The sequence below is a fragment of the Electrona antarctica genome (genome assembly GCF_951216825.1).
Source record: "Electrona antarctica genome assembly, chromosome: 19".
Taxonomy (NCBI): Eukaryota; Metazoa; Chordata; class Actinopteri; order Myctophiformes; family Myctophidae; genus Electrona; species Electrona antarctica.
Genome location: NC_136800.1, coordinates 6,728,387 through 6,747,516, shown reverse-complemented (window position 1 = coordinate 6,747,516; position 19,130 = coordinate 6,728,387). Strand labels below are relative to the sequence as shown.

General features: G+C 42.5%; 2 protein-coding genes across 3 annotated transcripts in view; both read left to right on the top strand.

Annotated features, from left to right (window-relative positions):
- The window catches only part of LOC306942931 (laminin subunit alpha-3-like), an 89,915-nt gene extending 83,589 nt beyond the window's left edge, over positions 1-6,326 (top strand). For both annotated transcript variants that reach the window (XM_079529119.1, XM_079529118.1), the window contains exons 72-78: positions 256-436; positions 588-743; positions 1,069-1,234; positions 2,645-2,799; positions 2,982-3,075; positions 3,206-3,325; positions 4,930-6,326. In XM_079529119.1, coding sequence (XP_079385245.1) covers positions 256-436; positions 588-743; positions 1,069-1,234; positions 2,645-2,799; positions 2,982-3,075; positions 3,206-3,325; positions 4,930-5,078 — 1,021 coding nt within the window. In that variant the 3' untranslated portion in view covers positions 5,079-6,326. The remainder of the gene's footprint in view (positions 1-255; positions 437-587; positions 744-1,068; positions 1,235-2,644; positions 2,800-2,981; positions 3,076-3,205; positions 3,326-4,929) is intronic.
- Positions 6,327-6,498: 172 nt separating this feature from the next.
- Positions 6,499-18,602, top strand: LOC306943513 (tetratricopeptide repeat protein 39C-like). Its single transcript, XM_079529897.1, has 14 exons — positions 6,499-7,009; positions 8,392-8,440; positions 10,110-10,238; positions 12,097-12,208; positions 13,435-13,834; positions 15,317-15,485; positions 15,631-15,724; positions 16,188-16,295; positions 16,406-16,515; positions 16,642-16,765; positions 17,191-17,288; positions 17,372-17,476; positions 17,572-17,610; positions 17,927-18,602. Exons 1-14 carry the CDS (start codon positions 6,867-6,869, stop codon positions 18,014-18,016), a joined length of 1,770 nt encoding a protein of 589 aa, XP_079386023.1. The 5' UTR covers positions 6,499-6,866; the 3' UTR covers positions 18,017-18,602.
- Positions 18,603-19,130: the final 528 nt, after the last annotated feature.

Below are 19,130 nucleotides of genomic sequence, written 5' to 3'. Positions count from 1 at the left end.
TAATTCACTCACTAATTCACTCACTCACTCACTCACTCACTAATTCACTCACTCACTCACTAATTCACTCACTCACTCATTCACTCATCCATTCACTCACTCACTAATTCACTCACTCACTAATTCACTCACTCACTCACTCACTCACTAATTCACTCACTCACTCACTCACTAATTCACTCACTCACTCATCCATTCACTCATTCATCCACTCACTCACTCACTCACTGATTTGTTCTGATTATTGTCCTACAGGCCCCACTTCTCGCTAGATGTCAGGACCCGCTCTCCTGAGGGCCTAATATTCTTCGCTGCCACCAGAGGAGGGCGCACTCACCTTGCTCTGTACCTTTCCAAGGGAAGGATCAGACTGTCTGTAGGCAAACAAAAGGAGATCTTCAATCGTGAGAAGTACAATGATGGGAAATGGCACTCGGTCAGTTTGCTGCTTCACATCACAATAAGACATTAATATGTTATGAGACACAATGAAAATTATGATCCATGTTATACTATTAGCATTGAATGCCTTTCAAATACAAATAACTCCCATTTCATATTTTTTGCGGTGACCTTCGTACCTGCAGATCATCTTCAGTCTGGAGAAGAAGAAGTTCCGATTGGTCGTAGATGGAATCAGGGCTCAGGATGGTCAGCTGACAAATGATGAGGTGGCTTCCATGGACATCTTGTCACCTCTGTACCTGGGCAGTGCCCCTGAGGCTCTTCACAAAGAACTAAAGGTATGACATTATAGCCGACACACACACACACACACACACACACACACCCACGGGGGGGGCATACTTAGTTTAGACTAGTCATTGGTTAGACATGGGTTAAGGTTAGGTTTAGGTGTGCTGCCCCGTGGGAGGTTAGGTTTAGGGTGAGGGTTTGAGATAGGTTGTAGTTGTAGGACTAATGACTAGTCTAAACCAAAAACTGTCTAAACTAAGTACTGCACCCCACACACACACACTCTCTCTCTTATACGGTGAACTTTTTGACTGCCACATCTGTAAACGATGTATATGCCGTTTGACTGACGGTGACATTTTTTACTTTCAGTGGAAAATCCTTCCAAAGCAAAGTGTGTTTGGCTGTGTCCGCAACTTCAAGATGAATGGCGCACCTATGCCAGAGGCGAGCAGCAACGATGGCATTGGCCCCTGCTTCGAGGGTCAGACACAGCATGGAGCTTATTTCTCAGGGAAAGGAGCACATGTTGTTATAAGTGAGTACATTACTCAGGCAAACAATGCTGCTCTTTTGTTTGAGACATCAAAGTCATGTTTAGTATTAAAATGTGCAGTCATATGACGACAATGATAATGATGATGCAGTGATAGTGGTGATAAACTGCTCCATAACATCAGGCGTCTTTCTGGAGGCACTGAAAATGGCTGTGGTCAGGCCCCTACTTAAAAAACACAACTTAGATCCCTCTGTTTTAGGACACTATAGACCCATTTCTTATCTGCCCTTTCTGGGCAAAATCATAGAAAGAATTATCTTTAATCAGTTGATGTGTTTCTCCAGAACAACAAGGTACACAATACATTTCAATCCGGCTTCAGAAAGGGTCATAGCACTGAAACTTCTCTCGACTTGACTATTGTAATGCCCTTTTTTCTGGCCTACCAAAGAAAACAACTGACAGATTGAAACTTGTACAAAATGCGGCAGCTAGAGTTGCGAGAGAGTTGCGAGTTGCTAGAGAGAACAAAAACTAAGATGAGAGACCACATTACCCTGGTTTTAGCCTCACTACAGTGGCTCCCGGTGGTTTTTAGGATTGATTTTAAATTATTTTACTCGTTTATAATGGTCTTGCACCTTCTTATCTCCACGATTGTTTGCCTAGATATGTCCCTAACCGCCCCCTCAGTCCTCCACTGCTGGCCTACTCGAACTTCCTAAAAGGGTGGCTACTAAGATATGGCGAGGCAGCCTTCTGCTTTTATGGGCCAACGGCCTGGAATAAACTGCCACTACAGCTCAGACAGGCACCCTCTATAGACATTTTTAAGACACAGCTTAAAACTCATCTCTTCACTCTTGCTTTTAGTTGAGTTTTAAATCTCTGTTCTTATTTTTGTACTGATTTGCCACTGTTTTATGCTCTTTGCTATTGTCCTATTGTTTTAACTGCCTGCCTGTTTTAATGTTGTTCTTGTTTATGTTTTTATTATTTTTATCTGCTCTGTAAAGCACTTTGGGCTGCATTTATGTATGGAAGGTGCTATATAAATAAAGTGTATTATTATTATTAAAGGAGCATTCAGTGATTTGGGTGATTTGGAAAACCACCCAGTCCGCCCCGGTAACAAAAAGTGCACATGCACGCTCTACAGTGGGGGGAAGTGCAACAGGCCAACAGCATGTGCACCAAGGCCCGCCCCCACTCGATAATGATTGGAGGAAGGCCCCACTCATCCTGATTGGATGAAGGTTTTGCCACCCGCCACCAAAACTGAAACTAGGGTTTTTTGACCCCAGGGGCTCACTGGGGACAGGGAGGAACTCCTTATATGGTCAGCACACTCTATAGTAGGGAGGATTATCCAGAAAAAAAGAAAAAAGTGATATTTGAATTAAGTCAAATCACTGAATATACCTTTAAGGTGTTCACTCTTTGTTACAGATGACTCCTTTGCCGTGGGCTCCAGCTTTGAGCTGCTGTTTGAAGTCCGTCCAAGGAATCTGAACGGACTACTGCTCTATGTGGGAGACTTTAACAGGACCAGAAACACACCCACTGTGGACCACCATCTCAGCCTCTACATGCTCAGAGGAGAGGTGAATATATTGGAATAGTCTCCCCCCCCCCCCCCCCTCCAATACACTATTGTATTGGAGTTAATTTGGTTAACATAAATAAACAGAAATAAACAGTATTAGTTGGACTTACTCATTTTACTGTCAAACTAGCCGTTGTAGGACAAATAATGCTCATAGTTTGGACCTACCCATGTCTACAGGTTGTGGCACAGGTGAAGAATGGAATGAATGAATTCAAAGCGTCAGTCACACCCAAGACCAACCTGTGTGATGGAACGTTCCATAAAATTTCAGGTAAAATGCACATTACTTTTAACAGGACATTATCTACTATAAACTGAGCTTTGGGATTATTGGTAACATTCATAATAACGGTCAATGGTGAGATGAATAATAATGAAATATAATCTGTGTCTGGTTTTAGTGATCAAGCAGAAAAATGTGGTGCAACTGCATGTGGACACAGTGGACAGTTATAAGATTGGCCCACCATCTTCTATTAACCCTTTGACCAAAGACCCCCTGTATGTTGGTGGAGTTCCTGGTAAGTGTTTTTTATTAACTCTAAATGGTAAATGGTGCATTTGTATATCGCCTTTATCCAAGGCGCTTTACATAGATTGTGCATTACATTCACCCATTCACACACACATTCATACACCGATGGTAGGCATGTAACGATACACTCAACTCACGATACGATACGTATCACGATATGAGGTTCACGATACGATTTTTCACGATATTTTCAACACAATTATTTTCCAGACAAATGACCAAAAACGTAATTTTTTTAATTATTTACCCCCCCCCCCCCCAATACACAGTACACACATACAGCTCCCCTCTGCAGGCCTCTACTACTGAAAGTGACTGCAAGCATGTGAATATGATGGAATATGATTACAGCTCACATTTAATATCACACACTAGCCCCCCCTTTTTTCTTTTTTTTTCTTTTGTTTTTGAAAATCGATATATCGCGATATACAATATATCGTTACATGCCTAACCGATGGCGGCGGAAACCATGCAAGGCACCAACCTGCACATCAGGAGCAATTCTGGGTTCAGTGTCTTGCTCAAGGACACTTCGACACTAACTCTGGGGTAACCCGGGTTAGAGCTGGCAACCTTGCGGTAACCATCCGGCCACTACCCCTGAGCCACCACCGCCCCTAACTGTGATAAATGATATTGTATACAGCAGTGAAATCAGTTTATTTATCAATTACATATCTTCACTACAGTTTGCACAATAAAATCCTCAGCACTCCGAGACAGGTGCGTCATTTGGGGTTCCCAGGGGACAGCAGTTGCTGCAACTTTAGCATTTGCATTTAACTTAAAATTCTGGACTTTTACGCATTATGCTCTCCACCTTTGAACTTTTTTGAGTGGTGCAACCACTCCAAGGAACAGCAATGTCCGTGTTCAACTATGTTTGTGTGTGACGTTAATGAGCACCAGTACCAATGAGTACCAAAAGTGGCGCTGTTGTGCCAGAAACGGAGAGAGAGAGATAGTGCTGCACTGTTGCCTGCTAATGAGAGAGAGAGGGGGGGGGGGGGGGATTTGCACCACTCAGTTCACACGGGTGTGATTTTCTTTTTGCATATTTGACTTGTGTAATTCATATTGGATAAGTAGATGATCTTTTTCACTGTGTGTGTGTGTGTGTGTGTGTGTCTTGTGTGTATGGGATTATACAGTAGCCTTTGTTCAGTGCTATAGAAGCACATTCCACATGTTCTGTAGTCTATCTACTGTAGTCTCTCAAAATATCTTGGTGGCATTGCCTCATACCAGATTTAGTTACTCACCCCATTTCAATGTCATATTGGAAATACAGAATGAGTTTGAAAATGTTACAGTTTTGTCTTGTCACCCACCATACCATACATGTATTACCCTAAGTAATTGTATTTATTTTTGGCCACCATCTAGGCTTCTGAAAAACACCTCTATATAAATAGACCAATAACATGTAGGCCTATACGCTCCTTGATTCTCACATTGAAAAAAAAAACACGATTTTACTGCAATTGGAAAGAAGAAAAAAACATTACAGACTTGTCCGACTGTGAAATACATTACATACAGTAAGTGTATTGAATTGAAATGATAACTAGGCTGTGTCATTTTCAGCTATGGAGACGAGCATACTGATGCTCCCAGTCACATCATCTTTTGTGGGCTGTATCCGGGACATGAGAATCAACAATGAGCCTGTCTCCTTCGAGAGGCTGTCAAGGGTGTTTGGTGCAGTCAACCTCAGAGAGTGTTCAGCAGGCTGAGATAAAAGCTTCGCCACCAAACGTTGGGACCATGTTCACTGGCAACCATGTGCAATCTGTTAGCAAGACAGAGAATGTGTATGAGTAAGAATGTACATGTTGTGTATGTTGTGTTTGAACGTAAGTACTTGGAGTGCTTGCGTGTGTGTGTGTGTGTGTGTGTGTGTGTGTGTGTGTGTGTGTGTGTGTGTGTGTGTGTGTGTGTGTGTGTGTGTGTTTTCAAAATGCTATTTTGTTGGTCTGTATCAGGAAATACGAGTGATAAGCTTCTGTATTCAATGTTTCTATATTTATTTTGTGATATTGTTTTTTTATTATAATTGCCTTTTACCAACTTCAGATGGTTTACATCAGATCTGGTTTAGAAATGTTTTAGTCCATCATTGATTTTATGTCTACAACATAATGCTACGGGTCCATTTGCTTCCATTTGTACACTCTTGGAGTTAAATGAACACAAAGGACTTTACTATATATGAGCAACGCAGCACTTTAAGAAGATGAATGCCATTTGCCATTCGTGATGGTGCTTTCATGATTACCAGCATCAATAGATGCTGTCTTTGTTCAATTGATTCTCTAGACTGGACCCAATAGTTTGTGTTTAAGTTTTGTATTATTTTCCGACCCATGCTATTCATGGCGGTGTTGACTTACCAGTATCTGACAAGTTCCTTTGAGTTAATGTTCTTCTTACATGAGCAATGAGCATGTATAATTATGCATGTTATAACTGGTTTGAAATATACATTAACTCTTCATACAGAACCTTGAAATCACATAGTTTCCACATGTAGTCACTCTGAAATCATATTGTGTTTGCACATACTAGAGAAGCTGTGTGTGAATATGAATGTGGTCACACAGGGTCGTTTAGCCATTGTATTGTCGTATGCATATCTATCTGTGGATTATGGTCAAACAAATGCCAATTTTTTTTATTTAGGTCCATAGTCTCAAAATTCTGAGTGATTAATTTGGGACCATTTATTATAAGAAGCTTTAGGCCTATAGTTAAAGACAGAACAACTAAATTCATTATGGATTCGCCAGCAAGAGTATACCTCAGAGTTGTGTGATAACGTGTGAGAGAAAATAAGTTGTATTATTCCTGGGTATAGTTTTTCCACATGCATTCCTGTTTTGTGACCACTGATGCTTTTAAGAGTTTACATCATTTATAAATGCTTGTCATTGCCATAATTTCATCTTGAAATTGTATATAAAACACAGCAGATTGTGAATTTATAGATCTTCCTATTGTACTTTTTGTACCAAAGTTTACATACATTAATAATAATTTCTCTCTGTCTCTCAGCGCGCTCGCTGTGTGCGTGTGCGTGTGCGTGTGTGTGTGCGCGCGCGTGTGTGCATGTGCATAAACTTGTTCTTAACACGCTCATTGGTTGGCTGGGTCTCAAACACGTAAGTTCTATTTCCTCTCTAAACACCCATGACAATGACATTACTGCAACGGCATCTTACTATACGGAACTAAAGACAGCGGCCCCGGGCTGCCAAAACGGTGAACTCGTATTATTTCATTAATTTTTTTAACAAATCAAATCGCCTATTTGTTTAGTAAGGGATGGGCGGTTAAAATGTGCACTTACATGTGTTAGGAGCAGCACTGGGCTATTCTGTCTGCAAGTCCACCAAAAAGACGCACCTACACACCCTTCCCTTTCCTTCCTACAGCCGCGTTCAGTTGCATTTCCTCGCGCTGTGTGTCGGTTCGACAGGCGGTCCATACACCCGGGTCCACTCCACATCCAGCAGGTCATCTCAATGGCCGACACAACAGAACCATCATCCGAGCAAAGCGCCGAGAAAACGGACACTATTGATGATGCAGAATTGGCGTTGAAGGGGATTAATATGCTACTCAACAATGGATTCAAGGAGAGCGACGAGCTCTTCAGAACACACAGGTTTGTGTGGCTGGCTTTCCTCAAATCATTGTAGTCTGTTTTGCACCTGTGTTGCCGGGGAACCCAACCCACGTGTTGGTGTTTTCCCATAGAGTCTAGACTCTAGACCGATTGATAAACCCAATCAGTATTGTGTTCTTATATTTCCATGTTGACCGCAATTTTAATGCACAATGATTGAGTAGTAAAATATTAGACTAGACTGCAGCTGCAGCAGTACATCAGGGACAGGGAGGCTTACAAAAGTAGGTCGATCTATAAAGTCGCAAAAATGTAAGCAGGTCTTCACCAACACCCGGCTCAAACATTCCGTGTGTGGCTTTCTCATGCTATTGATGCATACCTCCTGAGCAACCAGGCTGCTTTTTCACCTCATTGCTTGGTAGTTGGTACCTCCTATCTATCATTCCTAACTGTTAATAGATTACCACACATTTACAATACTACAATGAAATATACACGTTGCTTGCTCCATCTTAAATGTTCATGATAATCCTATTTCTGAATTATTTAAAAGCAGAGTTGATTATATTGGCTGCCAGTCAGTCGTGTGTGGAAAACAACAGGCCAACATTCCTACCATGCCACTGAAATATGCTCAGGCTCAGCTACTGTCTGTAAACCAGTTTGCTGTGTTAAAGCTAGTCACATCTTTTGTGCAAATCATTGCTTATTATATCTAAGTCGGCTGTATTGTATTTATTGCTTAAAAAGATGAGGTGTTAAATAAGATCTCACACTCATATTATCCTGTTTTTTTTAACTGCTATCCTGCCATACCTACATCCATTACATTATTCCATATCGGTACCAGACTTGAGACCAGTTGTTACTTGTTATAGGGTGATTTAGATTCTTACTAACTAGTCTAATTGATTTTCAAAATAATTGATTGCCCATTATGCCCAATCAAACATAACTGACTAATGTGTTGAATGCTTTTAATTTGACTTAACTTAATGACATAGAAGGGCATGCTATGTGTGTGCCCTGTCTCCTGATGTTAGCTTAAATGTCATATCTCCCACTAATTATATCGACCACCGGGCTTCCTACTGTGGTTGTTGAATCAGCAACAGAGATTAGGGAATTGGTTCTCTTTATTAAGCTGCTACAGTATTGCCCCCTGCCCTGGACCTTTTGGGCTTGTAGTGTATGAAAATCAGATGGCTGCCTTCGTGTTATTTTGAGTCTATAATCACATTGTCAAAGAAGTGAATAACTTGCTTTCATAGTGTACCAATTCAGAGAGTAGCACATTTCCTGAGGCTGCGGAAGGAACATTCCTTTCTGTTACCCATGCTAGGCACTGCTTTAAAATATATATTTTTATCTGAGTTTAAACTGTAAGTGTAAATTGTTTTTCATATCCCCTCTACTAGGAACTATAGTCCTTTGATGAGTTTTGGAGCCAGTTTTGTTAGCTTTCTGGTGAGTAGAAACGAAACTTCCTATTACATCATTCTGCTGACAGTTAACCATAACTATCCATTTATAGTCATAACAAAACGGAAGTGAATCTGGCCAGTCACTTGGTGGCGGGCTGGGGGTCACCGGAGCTTCTGTCTCCTCGGGGTGCGAGCAGGGGCTGGATGCAGGCCGGGCTTGTGACAATTAATGTTATATATCTGCTGTTGTATATTATGAGTCATGTCTCCTGCTATTCCCTGCCTTTCCTTGTACTGTTGACAAAAAAAATCTTCAGTTTTTTGAAGTTTGTCAAGCTGTTTCTGTTTTTCTTTGGATTTATTTTATTGTCTCTGTTTTTGTTATGTATTTTTGTTTTCTTGCATTCACATTTATGTTTGATTTCTGTTACACTAAATTTGGTGTCCAAATGTGGAAGTAGAGTAGACCATTCTTCCGGGTGCTTCAAAACGCCACTGAGCAACTTCCACTGAAATGAGTGGGTTGTGGAACAAGGCAAGGGCATAATCGTACTGTATGACAGGATCCCAGGGAGATACTGTGGGATTATGGGTTTAGGATGACCTTATTGAGGGCCATCCAATCTCTGCCCAAAGTCACAAAGTGAGAGCTGTGCCTGTGTCCGACTGTCCGTGTGCTCGGCAGTAAGTCACTCTGATTCGTTCTTGGTGAGTGTTGGCTTCCTACAGGGCTGCGCATAGTCATTATCCTGTTTGTAATATTCATGGACAGGATCTTGAGATGCAGTCGTGGAGGAGAGCTAAGGGTTGCTTCACTGCTTTTTGCGGATGATGTGGTCCTGACGGAAATGCCATCATCGGTCTGTGACCTCCAGCTCTCATTGGATACTTTTGCCGCCGAGTGTGTAACAGCTGGGATGAGGATCATCAGCATCTCCAAATCTGAGGCCATGGTTCCCAGTAGGAAACTGGTTGATTGTTCACTGGGTAGGGAATGAGGTTTTGCCCCAGACTCGGAGAACTGCTGCTCCTTCACGTGAAAAGGAAAGGAGCCAGTTAAGGTCGTTTGGGCATCTACTAAGGAAGGATGCTTCCTGAGTGTCTCCCTAGGGAGGTCCTCTGGGCACATCCAACTGGGAGGAGGAGGCCCAGGGGCAGACTAAGGACCAGATGGAGGATTGTATCTTCAGGCTGGCTTTGGAACGTCTCGGGATAACCTCTCGTGTCTAATGTTGCCTGGAAAAGGGAAGTCTGGAGCTCTCGCTGGAACTGTTGCCCCTGCGACCCGGCTCCAGATCATAAGCAGTTGAAGATAGATGGGTCTGGCAAGCTGCATAACTACATAATAGTAGTGGGGGTGCCAGCCAGACATTCACACTGTATTTACCTCGAATTCTCAGTTGGGTGGAAGCATTTGAAGATTGTGTGAGGCAAAAGCCTGTCTCGAGAGGTTGAAAGTGGTTAAATGTACCAGAGAGAGGTGACTGTGCAAATGGCATTGATTTGTTGGAATGACTTTGCTGATCTAGTGGAATTTGCCTTTTGATGGTCTGATTCCTTTTCTTTTTTGGGGGACACGACTTTAAATGGGATGGCTAGTGGCCCTTGGCTTGACTTTAGCTGTGGATTGGGATCTTTTCACAAACTGAGATCTTACACAGCTCATAAGCATTCGTTGCACAGTATTGTTTCACATGCATGTCTTTTTGTAGAATGCCATGATGACATTTGAAGAGGAGAAAATGCTGGTGGCCTATGAGGACCTCAAAGCTACCGAGAAACTGTGTGAGAGTGACACTAATGGAGTAATTGAAATGATCAGAAACAAGATGAAAAGAAATGTAAGTGTCCAAAACCTCAACAGCAACACAGGGTACACTCACACTGCAAATATACTACTGACATTATCCATACACAAAAGCATCTCTTAAAGCTGCAGTCCATAACTTTTTAGAATAAAGAGTATGGTAGAGAATGTTAATACTTCGTTTGGCAGGTGTGAAGCTTCATTCGAATCCTAATCCTAATCAAAGAACCGCATTCTACTCCGCCAAAAAACGGGGGTTTCGCTTCGCTTCCAATCGCACTTGATTTCGATTCGGTGCAGGTGTGAATGCAATCCGCAGCAAATAAAGGAAATGAAGCAAACCTGGCGGATGAGGAGCTAAATACAGTTGGAGAAGGGATATTAATTTTACGCAGTGCAAAGATGTCCCGTTGGTAGCCGTTACCGTGGATAGACGTAGGCAAATAACGAGACTGAAGCCCTCATTGAAATATGACTATGAGGACATTAATCAATTGCTGAAGGAAGCACATAAAAACACTGTAGTGTACAGAATATTCAGTCCATCTGTGTGTAAACATGGAGTGTTGTCACTGCTGTCACTGTGTGGGGAGGGAGTGGGGACTTTCTTCATCTCGATATACTTGTAAACGTCGGAGGTCGGATTCATTTTGTGCTGCTGTCCACATGCCCAAAAGAACAGTGTGCGCAAGCACACACACGCACGCACGCACGTGTGTGCACGCAAGAGTGAGAGAGAGACACGTCAAGTCCCTGACACACGTTACCCTAATTTTATGTCCTAACTATTACTCGAAGTATAATTTTAACACCATAGATTTCACTGTGTTTATGAATTGAACACATTGATAATGTTCCCTGCTGCTTTTCCAATTTCTGCGGAATGCGGATGACAGGCAAACTGCAGCAAATGAAATATACAAGAATCCCAACTTCTCCGCCCATTCGCATCGAGTCTACCGAAGTAGACGTGAATGTGACCTATCATAACGACAGCAGTGGTTGACGGTGGTCTCCCTACTCTTCTATTGAGACATGGGGCTCCATTTTCGTCACCGCTAAACCCCTTATCCCTAAACTTCTTTGCCTTTTTTTACTATTTTGAAAAACATTTTTGAATAGTTCAACTAGCCAATCTACATTGACACGTTGTGAGCTTGTAGACTGGCCATTTTAATTATTAAAAAATGTTTTGCAAAATAGTAAAAACAGGCAAAGAAGTTTAGGGATAAGGGGTTTAGCGGTAACGAAAATGGAGCCCATGGTCTGGTAAGATCACTGCTGGTTGACAAGAAGTATTGCATACCTCGCCTTCCCAAACGAGCTCTCTGTTATCACAGAGACCACAAGGACTCTTTCGGTGATATCCTTTTGGACTAAGTGTTTGACTGTACTATGTACCGTTTATATTTCTGCCTAATAAAGTATTCAATCACTCACTCAACAGTAAAGATTTCGGCACTACTATGAAGGGACCCAGGTTTGACTTCTGGATAGGACATGAAGGTTATGGATTGCAGCTTTAACCCCACTCCTCTCCTACCAGTCCAAAATAAATGTCATGTTTATTTAGTTGAATACAGTTTTAATGTTTGTTTTTTTTGGTGGCTTTCGCCTTTATTTTATATTTTTTATGGAGGGACAGACAGTAGGCTGACAGGAAATGGGGAGAGAGATGGGGGGAAGACATGCAGTAAAGGCCGTCGGGATCGGGAGTCGAACCCGCGGCACACTGCCAGGCTGGATTACCAGCCAAGGTGCCTGGACCACTAAACCATGGCCCAGGCAGTTGAATACAGTTTGTATAGAAAATAAACTCGGTGTGTGTTTGCAGTGTCGGGGGGGAAAAACAGGTGTGTGTGTGTGTGTGTGTGTGGCTTTCTTGTGTGCAGATGGATCAGAGGTCAGGGATGGCAGTAGTGGAACGCCTCCAGAGACAGATCATCATAGCAGACTGTCAGGTTTACCTTGCAGTGCTGTCCTTCATCAAACAAGAGCTATCAGGTAGGTCATGATGAAGTCACAGCTGGGATTAATACTATATTTAGGTTTTTCTTTTCTTTCAACCCTTATTTTGAAGAGCCAAATATCCGTAACTGGATGTTAAGCGCCTTTATCCAAGGCGCTTTACATAGATTACATTCACCCATTCACACACACATTCATACACTGATGGCGGCGGAAGCCATGCAAGGTACCAACCAGCACATCGGGAGCAATTTGGGGTTCAGTGTCTTGCTCAAGGACACTTCGACATGTAGACAGGAGGAGCCGGGATTAGAACCGCCGACCCATGGATCATTGGACGGCCTGCTCTACCTCCTGAGCCACAGCCGGCGGATGTTACGATGACATTAAAATGCTGTGTGGTGTCTTGACCGGTTGTTGTTCTCTCGCTCAGTGCAGAAAAAACCCGACCGCGAGTATCACAGCGCCGGCTGTCGGCCGTTGAAAAACCTTGTTTTCACCAGAAACGACATTCATTGTGCCGATTTTGAGATACAGGCCATTGAAAGCAGCACATAGAGTGCAAGTGGATGCACTCTATGTGCATTATCTCCATGTCTCCATGACTCCATCTATATGACTGCGTACAAAAAACACCCAGCTACTTATGTTATATTAACTTAATATTCAATATCGCTGCAGAAACGTACCTATGCAGCCTAATCTATTCAGCACTGCTATTCAGCCCTGCCATATTCTGACACTTTCACGTAATTCTGTGTAATCAATCCACACCAGTGCTATAGTAATTAATGTATAGTAACGGGGACACTCTGTGGGGTTGAATGAATTACACATCAAACAAACCATGTGTGATGAAGCAAATGATGTGCAAATGCCACGTCACCTGAATACACAATACTATAGACAGCATCTCATCACACATTATCTTTAAAGTTGACGATGTTTGCGTGCCATTACGTACCAGCTAGCAGGACATTGCAATGGTTAATACTAGGGATGTCAACTATTGATAATTGATAACCTTATCGATCGATTAACCAGTTAGTTGACAAGTGTTTAAAAAATAAAATCTGATCATGTTAAGCTATTAACTGCATGCAGACAGCATTACATTCACAGAAAAACGCCCAATGATTCGATTAATTGTTAACTGTTGAGGTTAATTGAATAATTTCTTAACGGCCATTCATCGATTAACTATTAACATCCCTAGTTAATACCTGTCTATTTATATGACGTAATGTCTGAAACCCTGACAGCATACATCAAAGGAGGCTGGCTCCTCCGTAAAGCTTGGAAGATGTACAACAAATGCTACAGTGATATCAGTCGGATGCAAGAAGGCAGCAGTAGGAGGTCCTCAGACCCACGTGGGTCCAAAGTGTCTTCCTCCGCCTCAGACCAGTCCCTCCACAACCAGGCCGCTCAGCCAATGCTGAACCCCTCCCAGCGGTGCGACGGCGTCGGCCACGAGGCTCTGGAGAGGCTGAAGGGTTCGGTGAGCTTCGGCTATGGCCTCTTTCACCTCTGCATCTCCATGGTGCCGCCGCACCTGCTGAAGATCGTCAACCTGCTGGGCTTCCCCGGCGACCGTCTCCAGGGCCTGTCTGCACTCACATATGCCAGTGAAAGTAAGGACATGAAGGCCCCCTTGGCTACGTGAGTAGGTATCCCAGACATCCCTGTAAAGCGCAAACGGGGTCATAACATGACGTCGGAGCATGTTCATTGATCCTGATGTTTATTGGCCGCGAACATGGAATCTTCTTCATTTCAGAGTAAGGACAAGCTGCGATTGGCCAGTAGACTTGTGCAAGGACACGCTGTGATTGGCCTGTAGCCAGTATTGGCGGAAAACGCTCTCGGCAGAACATGATTTACTATTCCGTGCCATTGGGTTGCAACTCAGAACAGGGCTGAGTCGGCTAATAGAACTTCGCAACGTTCGACATGGCAACTTGCGTGCTCTTTCTTTTCCGTCTGCCATTTGTCGTACACGATCCTATAGGCGATCAACAGCATCTATAAACCTGCAGAATGACGCTGGTGAATTCGAGGACATGTATGTCCCACGTAAAGGCGTAAAGCCGGCGTGACCATTTACTCAAACGCAAAGAAGATTCCATGCTCGCTTATTGACCATAACATTTGTCTCTTACTTCCTACAGTTTCCCACGACTGAGTACGAAGCAAGATAATAATAGTTGTTTTGTTAATTTCGTCTTGACTTTGTTTTCAATTTCAGTTCTATATACTGTTACATTGTGACTACTACTCTGGCCAAATTGTAGAGCCCGACCGATGCGGTTCCCATCCTAGACAACCTATGGTACTGATGTTTTGAAGAAAAAAATTGTTAAAGATTTGATTAAACTTCTAAAATAGTTGATCTAACTATAATGGCGAAAATGGTAGAAGAAGAAGAGGAAAAAAAAGAGGGGTACACATTGGGTACTACTTTTACCCGGTACTGTACTAGTCAAGTCACTATTCAGGTTTGAGCTGTTTTGGCCTATTCTGATAATTATGCTAGTGAAGTGTGTTTCTGGTTTGCTAGCTAGTACACAGCATTTGTTTTTATTAATGTATTTTATTTGCCCAGAGTAGACTAGACATCCAACAGACATTATTGGTTGTGTTTGTATTAGAAATGGGGTAATTTGGCCTGGGCGGCTGGCGTAGCCGTCTGGGCACCTGTGCTGGTATTCCAGCTTTACAGCATGTCGCGGGTTCGAGTCTTTACAGCATGTCGCGGGTTCGAGGACCGATCCCGACGACCTTTGCTTTGTGTCACCCCCCCCCCCCCCCCCCCCCCATCTCTCTCCCCATTTCCTGTCTGATTACTGTTCATCTATCAATAAAGGCAAAAAGCCAAAAAACAGTGGTGAGTGGTGCAACAGCGCCCCGTGTTGGTACCCTAAACATAGGGACACCAACAAGGACGGACAAAGCTGCCCATTGGAGTGGCTGCACCCTATGGTTGCACCACTCAAAAAAATAAAAATAAATGGGGTCCTTAACATTAAGATTAATTAATAATATAGGCTACTATATTATATACCGTACATGTACATTATACTATAATGTCTCAGGAAAATTCTACAATTCTAATTCATTATGGTTTCTCTGCATGTCATGCAGGTTGGCCCTCTTGTGGTACCACACAGTAGTGCAGCCCTTCTTTGCTCTGGATGGCACAGACACACAGGCTGGGCTGTCGGAAGCCAAAGCCATTCTTCAACGCAGAGAGGCTGTCTACCCAAACTCCTCCCTCTTCAGGTTTTTTAAAGGCAGGGTGCAGCGCCTAGAGGTAAATGCCAGTTAAACGTAAACCCCACTGTTTATCGCCACTCGACCACTAAAAAGGTCATTCATAGTTGATACTCATTTCAGCTCAAAATATGGTACAGCCTGTCACATGCTATCACTCACTCCATAAACATCTCCTTTTCCAGTGTCAGATCAGCGGTGCATTGACGTCCTTCAATGACGCCTTACACCTGGCCTCTGAGCAGAGGGAAATTCAACATGTGTGTTTATATGAAATAGGTATTTGTTTTTTCTCACAAGACATTTCTCTTTTTTGGGGTTCTCCCTCCGACATCAATTCTACCCCAAAGGCCCGAACTTTGAACACTCAGTGGTTTATTTGTGGTCAGGGCATTTCTGAATAATGAGAACTCAAACAGGCCTCTGAATATCCTGTGGACATGTACATGACTGTAACAGTCCCAGCCAATCTCACCCCCCAGGGGGAGAAGCAGAGCAATATGTCCACCATTGTTTCATGATTAAATTGTCTTATGTATCTGTGTATATGAAATTAGATTCCATGCAAATGTCTTAGTTGCATAATAATAAGCATTATCATTCATAACCAGTACCACTGTGAAGCAGTTTGTTTATCTATAATCTGAAACTAAATGAGATGTCGGCATAGAGCTGGTTTAGAGCGATACTAGGGTCCATGTGGTTAACCACTGTGACGACACATGACCCTTGATGTTTTCAGGCTGGTGCAGCATGATTGAGCTGAGCTACAGAGAGGCCTACAGAGCATTTGACCGACTGAAGGCAGAGTCCCGCTGGTCACAGTGCTACTATGCCTATTTAACTGGAGGTACAGTGGCAACAGTGCATATACCTGTCCTGCATGGATTATGGAGTAGACATTGAGCATTGTTCTTGTGTGAGGAGGTTCCTTGCTCACTGTATTGCGGTCCTGTGCAGTGTGCCAAGGAGCCACCGGTGACCTGGAGGGAGCCACAGCAGTCTTCAAAGATGTCCAGAGGCTTTTTAAGCGCAAGAATAATCAGATAGAGGTGTTCTCCTTGAAGAGAGTATGTCACCACTCACCACTTCATTCTTATCTAAACAAATACGTAATTGTAAGAAATAATCAACTGTGTGTGTGTGTGTGTGTGTGTGTGTGTCTCTCTCTCTCTCTCTCTCTCTCTCTCTCTCAGGCTGAGCAAATAAGAAAGCAGGGTCCGTCTAAAGACCTGTGTATCCTGGCTGTGATTGAGATTCTGTACCTGTGGAAAGCACTTCCGAATAGCTCTGTCTCCAAACTGCAGACTATGACACAAGGTACCGTACTGCAATGGTTCTCAACGTGGGGTCCCCTGGGGCCTTGGTGGGGGGGTTCCAGGGGGTCCCCAGCTAAATTATTGATTGGTAACCAAATTAACCTTTACATGGCTGTAACTCCAAGAATGTACTAATGTGTAAACTCCTAGTTAAATTAACATTGAATTAACATCCTGTCTAGATTGGGATCCCAGAGATAAAAATCATATCAAATGAGCATAATGCATATCAAACTGGGGGTCCTTGAAATTAAAAAGACTAAGAATCACTGTTCTACTGCACTGTCGGACATGTACAAACATGTGATGCAGTAACACAATAGTAAAGGTCCCTGCACTCTGCTGTGATTTTCTGCCCTTTTCCCCCGAAAAACGTGTCCAGTGTGCGCTATTGTATGGATAAATCATATTGTCATCTTGTAACAGTTTTGCAGGGAATTGTGGATACCTCATGTGCTGGCCTGAAAAATCTGCTCCTTGGCTCCATACACAAATGTCTTCACAACAAGAAAGATGCCATTCAGGTACACTCAAACAAGTACAAATAACGGTGTATATCTCAATACATATATTTGTATATATACCATGCTATCATTCATTCTTGCAGCATTTCCAGTTGGCTGCAAGAGATGAGGTGGGCTGTCTTAGCAACTCCTATGTGCAGCCATATTCCTGTTATGAACTGGGCTGTGTATTACTGGACAGCCCAGAGGTATGTACAGTAAATGTGTGTGTGTCTGTTTCTTTCATCTGAACATGCAGTAGTATGTGGTGTGGAAGTACTCTATGTTTCTTAATTTCTTTCAGTCTGCAGAGAGGAGTACTGCACTATTGATCCAGGCAAAGGTACTGTGGCTCTGTTTTTACCGTTTGACATATTGTATGTGTAGCCCCCAGCCAAGACCCAGCCCGCAACAGCCCTGCCAATCGGGCTCAGCCCTATTGGCACGACAGGTTGCGCGTTGGTCTGGCGAGTGGGAGGCCCGGGTTCAATCCCTGCTTTCCGCGCAATGCTACATATGCATAGCATTTTAGTAATCTGTACTAATTTTGTTTTACAGTTCATTTAAATTCTGCGTCAGGATTATATCATGTGGGAGGTGATCATTTGCTTTTATTTATTCATTCGTTATTATAACTTGTGAATGTATGGATTTTGCAGGAGGGCTATGCTGGCTATGACTTTGAGAACAGGCTCCATGTCCGTATCCATTCGGCACTGGCCTCAATGAAGGCTGCAGCCCCACCTTGATTAAGCTTTCCAGGCACCTTGGAAAGAGCAGGAACAAATGTTTTTTTGATAAGCAACCACAGCCCTCTGAAGTTTGACCAAGTTATATTAATTTCAGCACACTTGTTTTTTTACATGTTGAGCCAAAAGAAATGTGTTTTTACAGAGAAATTGTTACAAGTTTATATTTTACAGTAGTCTGGGACTAATGGCCATTGTACTGTATACTGTAAAATTGCGTTATTGTAACTGTGACATGAGTAATACATTTTATCCAGTTTTAAATCAGGTATGGATTGAGTTAGTATTGAGTCAGCTATGTTTGATGGATAGTTGTAGCTCAGAGTATGATCATCAAGAAGTTCATATCAAGCAATTGAAACGCATTGAGTCACTGTTACTTTGCTTCTGACAATCTATCCATCTTGGTGTTGGTAAAGGAATTTAAAAAATGTTACAGTAAATGTTTAATTTATTTCGTTTTGCTAATGCATACAGACACAAACAATACACTGTCAAACCTGTGTATTATCCATTGTATGTTTTTGAGGGTGACTTTTACAGTAGAAAAATGTTGTAAATGTAAATAAAGCATTTATTAAATTATCGTACTGTCCAGTCACTTTTCAGTAGCTATGGGTTTTCATTTATTTAATTATACTCTAAATATCATGTTTACAGTGCATAACGTTTTGTACCCTACATGAGCAGGGTATAGTATATTCATGTCTGGGGCCCCCTAATTTATCTACACCGTAGACCCCATTTGAAGAGTTTGTGACTGGGTGGGCGTGGGGGGTCTAAACATTTAGAAATAAAAATGATCCATATACATGTGGTCAAATCTGTTCTAGGTGTAGTACACAAAGGAGCAGCTCAACGGAAATAAACTATTCCATGATCTCCGAATGTACTGTAAGAGTCATACAGTTACAGAACTAGAACTACCTGTATAGTGGGTGTTGGTAACAACTAGATAAAGATCTTCTCAAACAACATCAACATGCCTGTAAAACTATTACACATTTTATTTTCCAAAAGGGAGCCAAACTGTTGTGAAAGAGGCAAATACTTTTATTTTGAAGTACTTCCTCTTGCTATCCGACATGGTGTGTTATTGTTGTACAAGCACAGG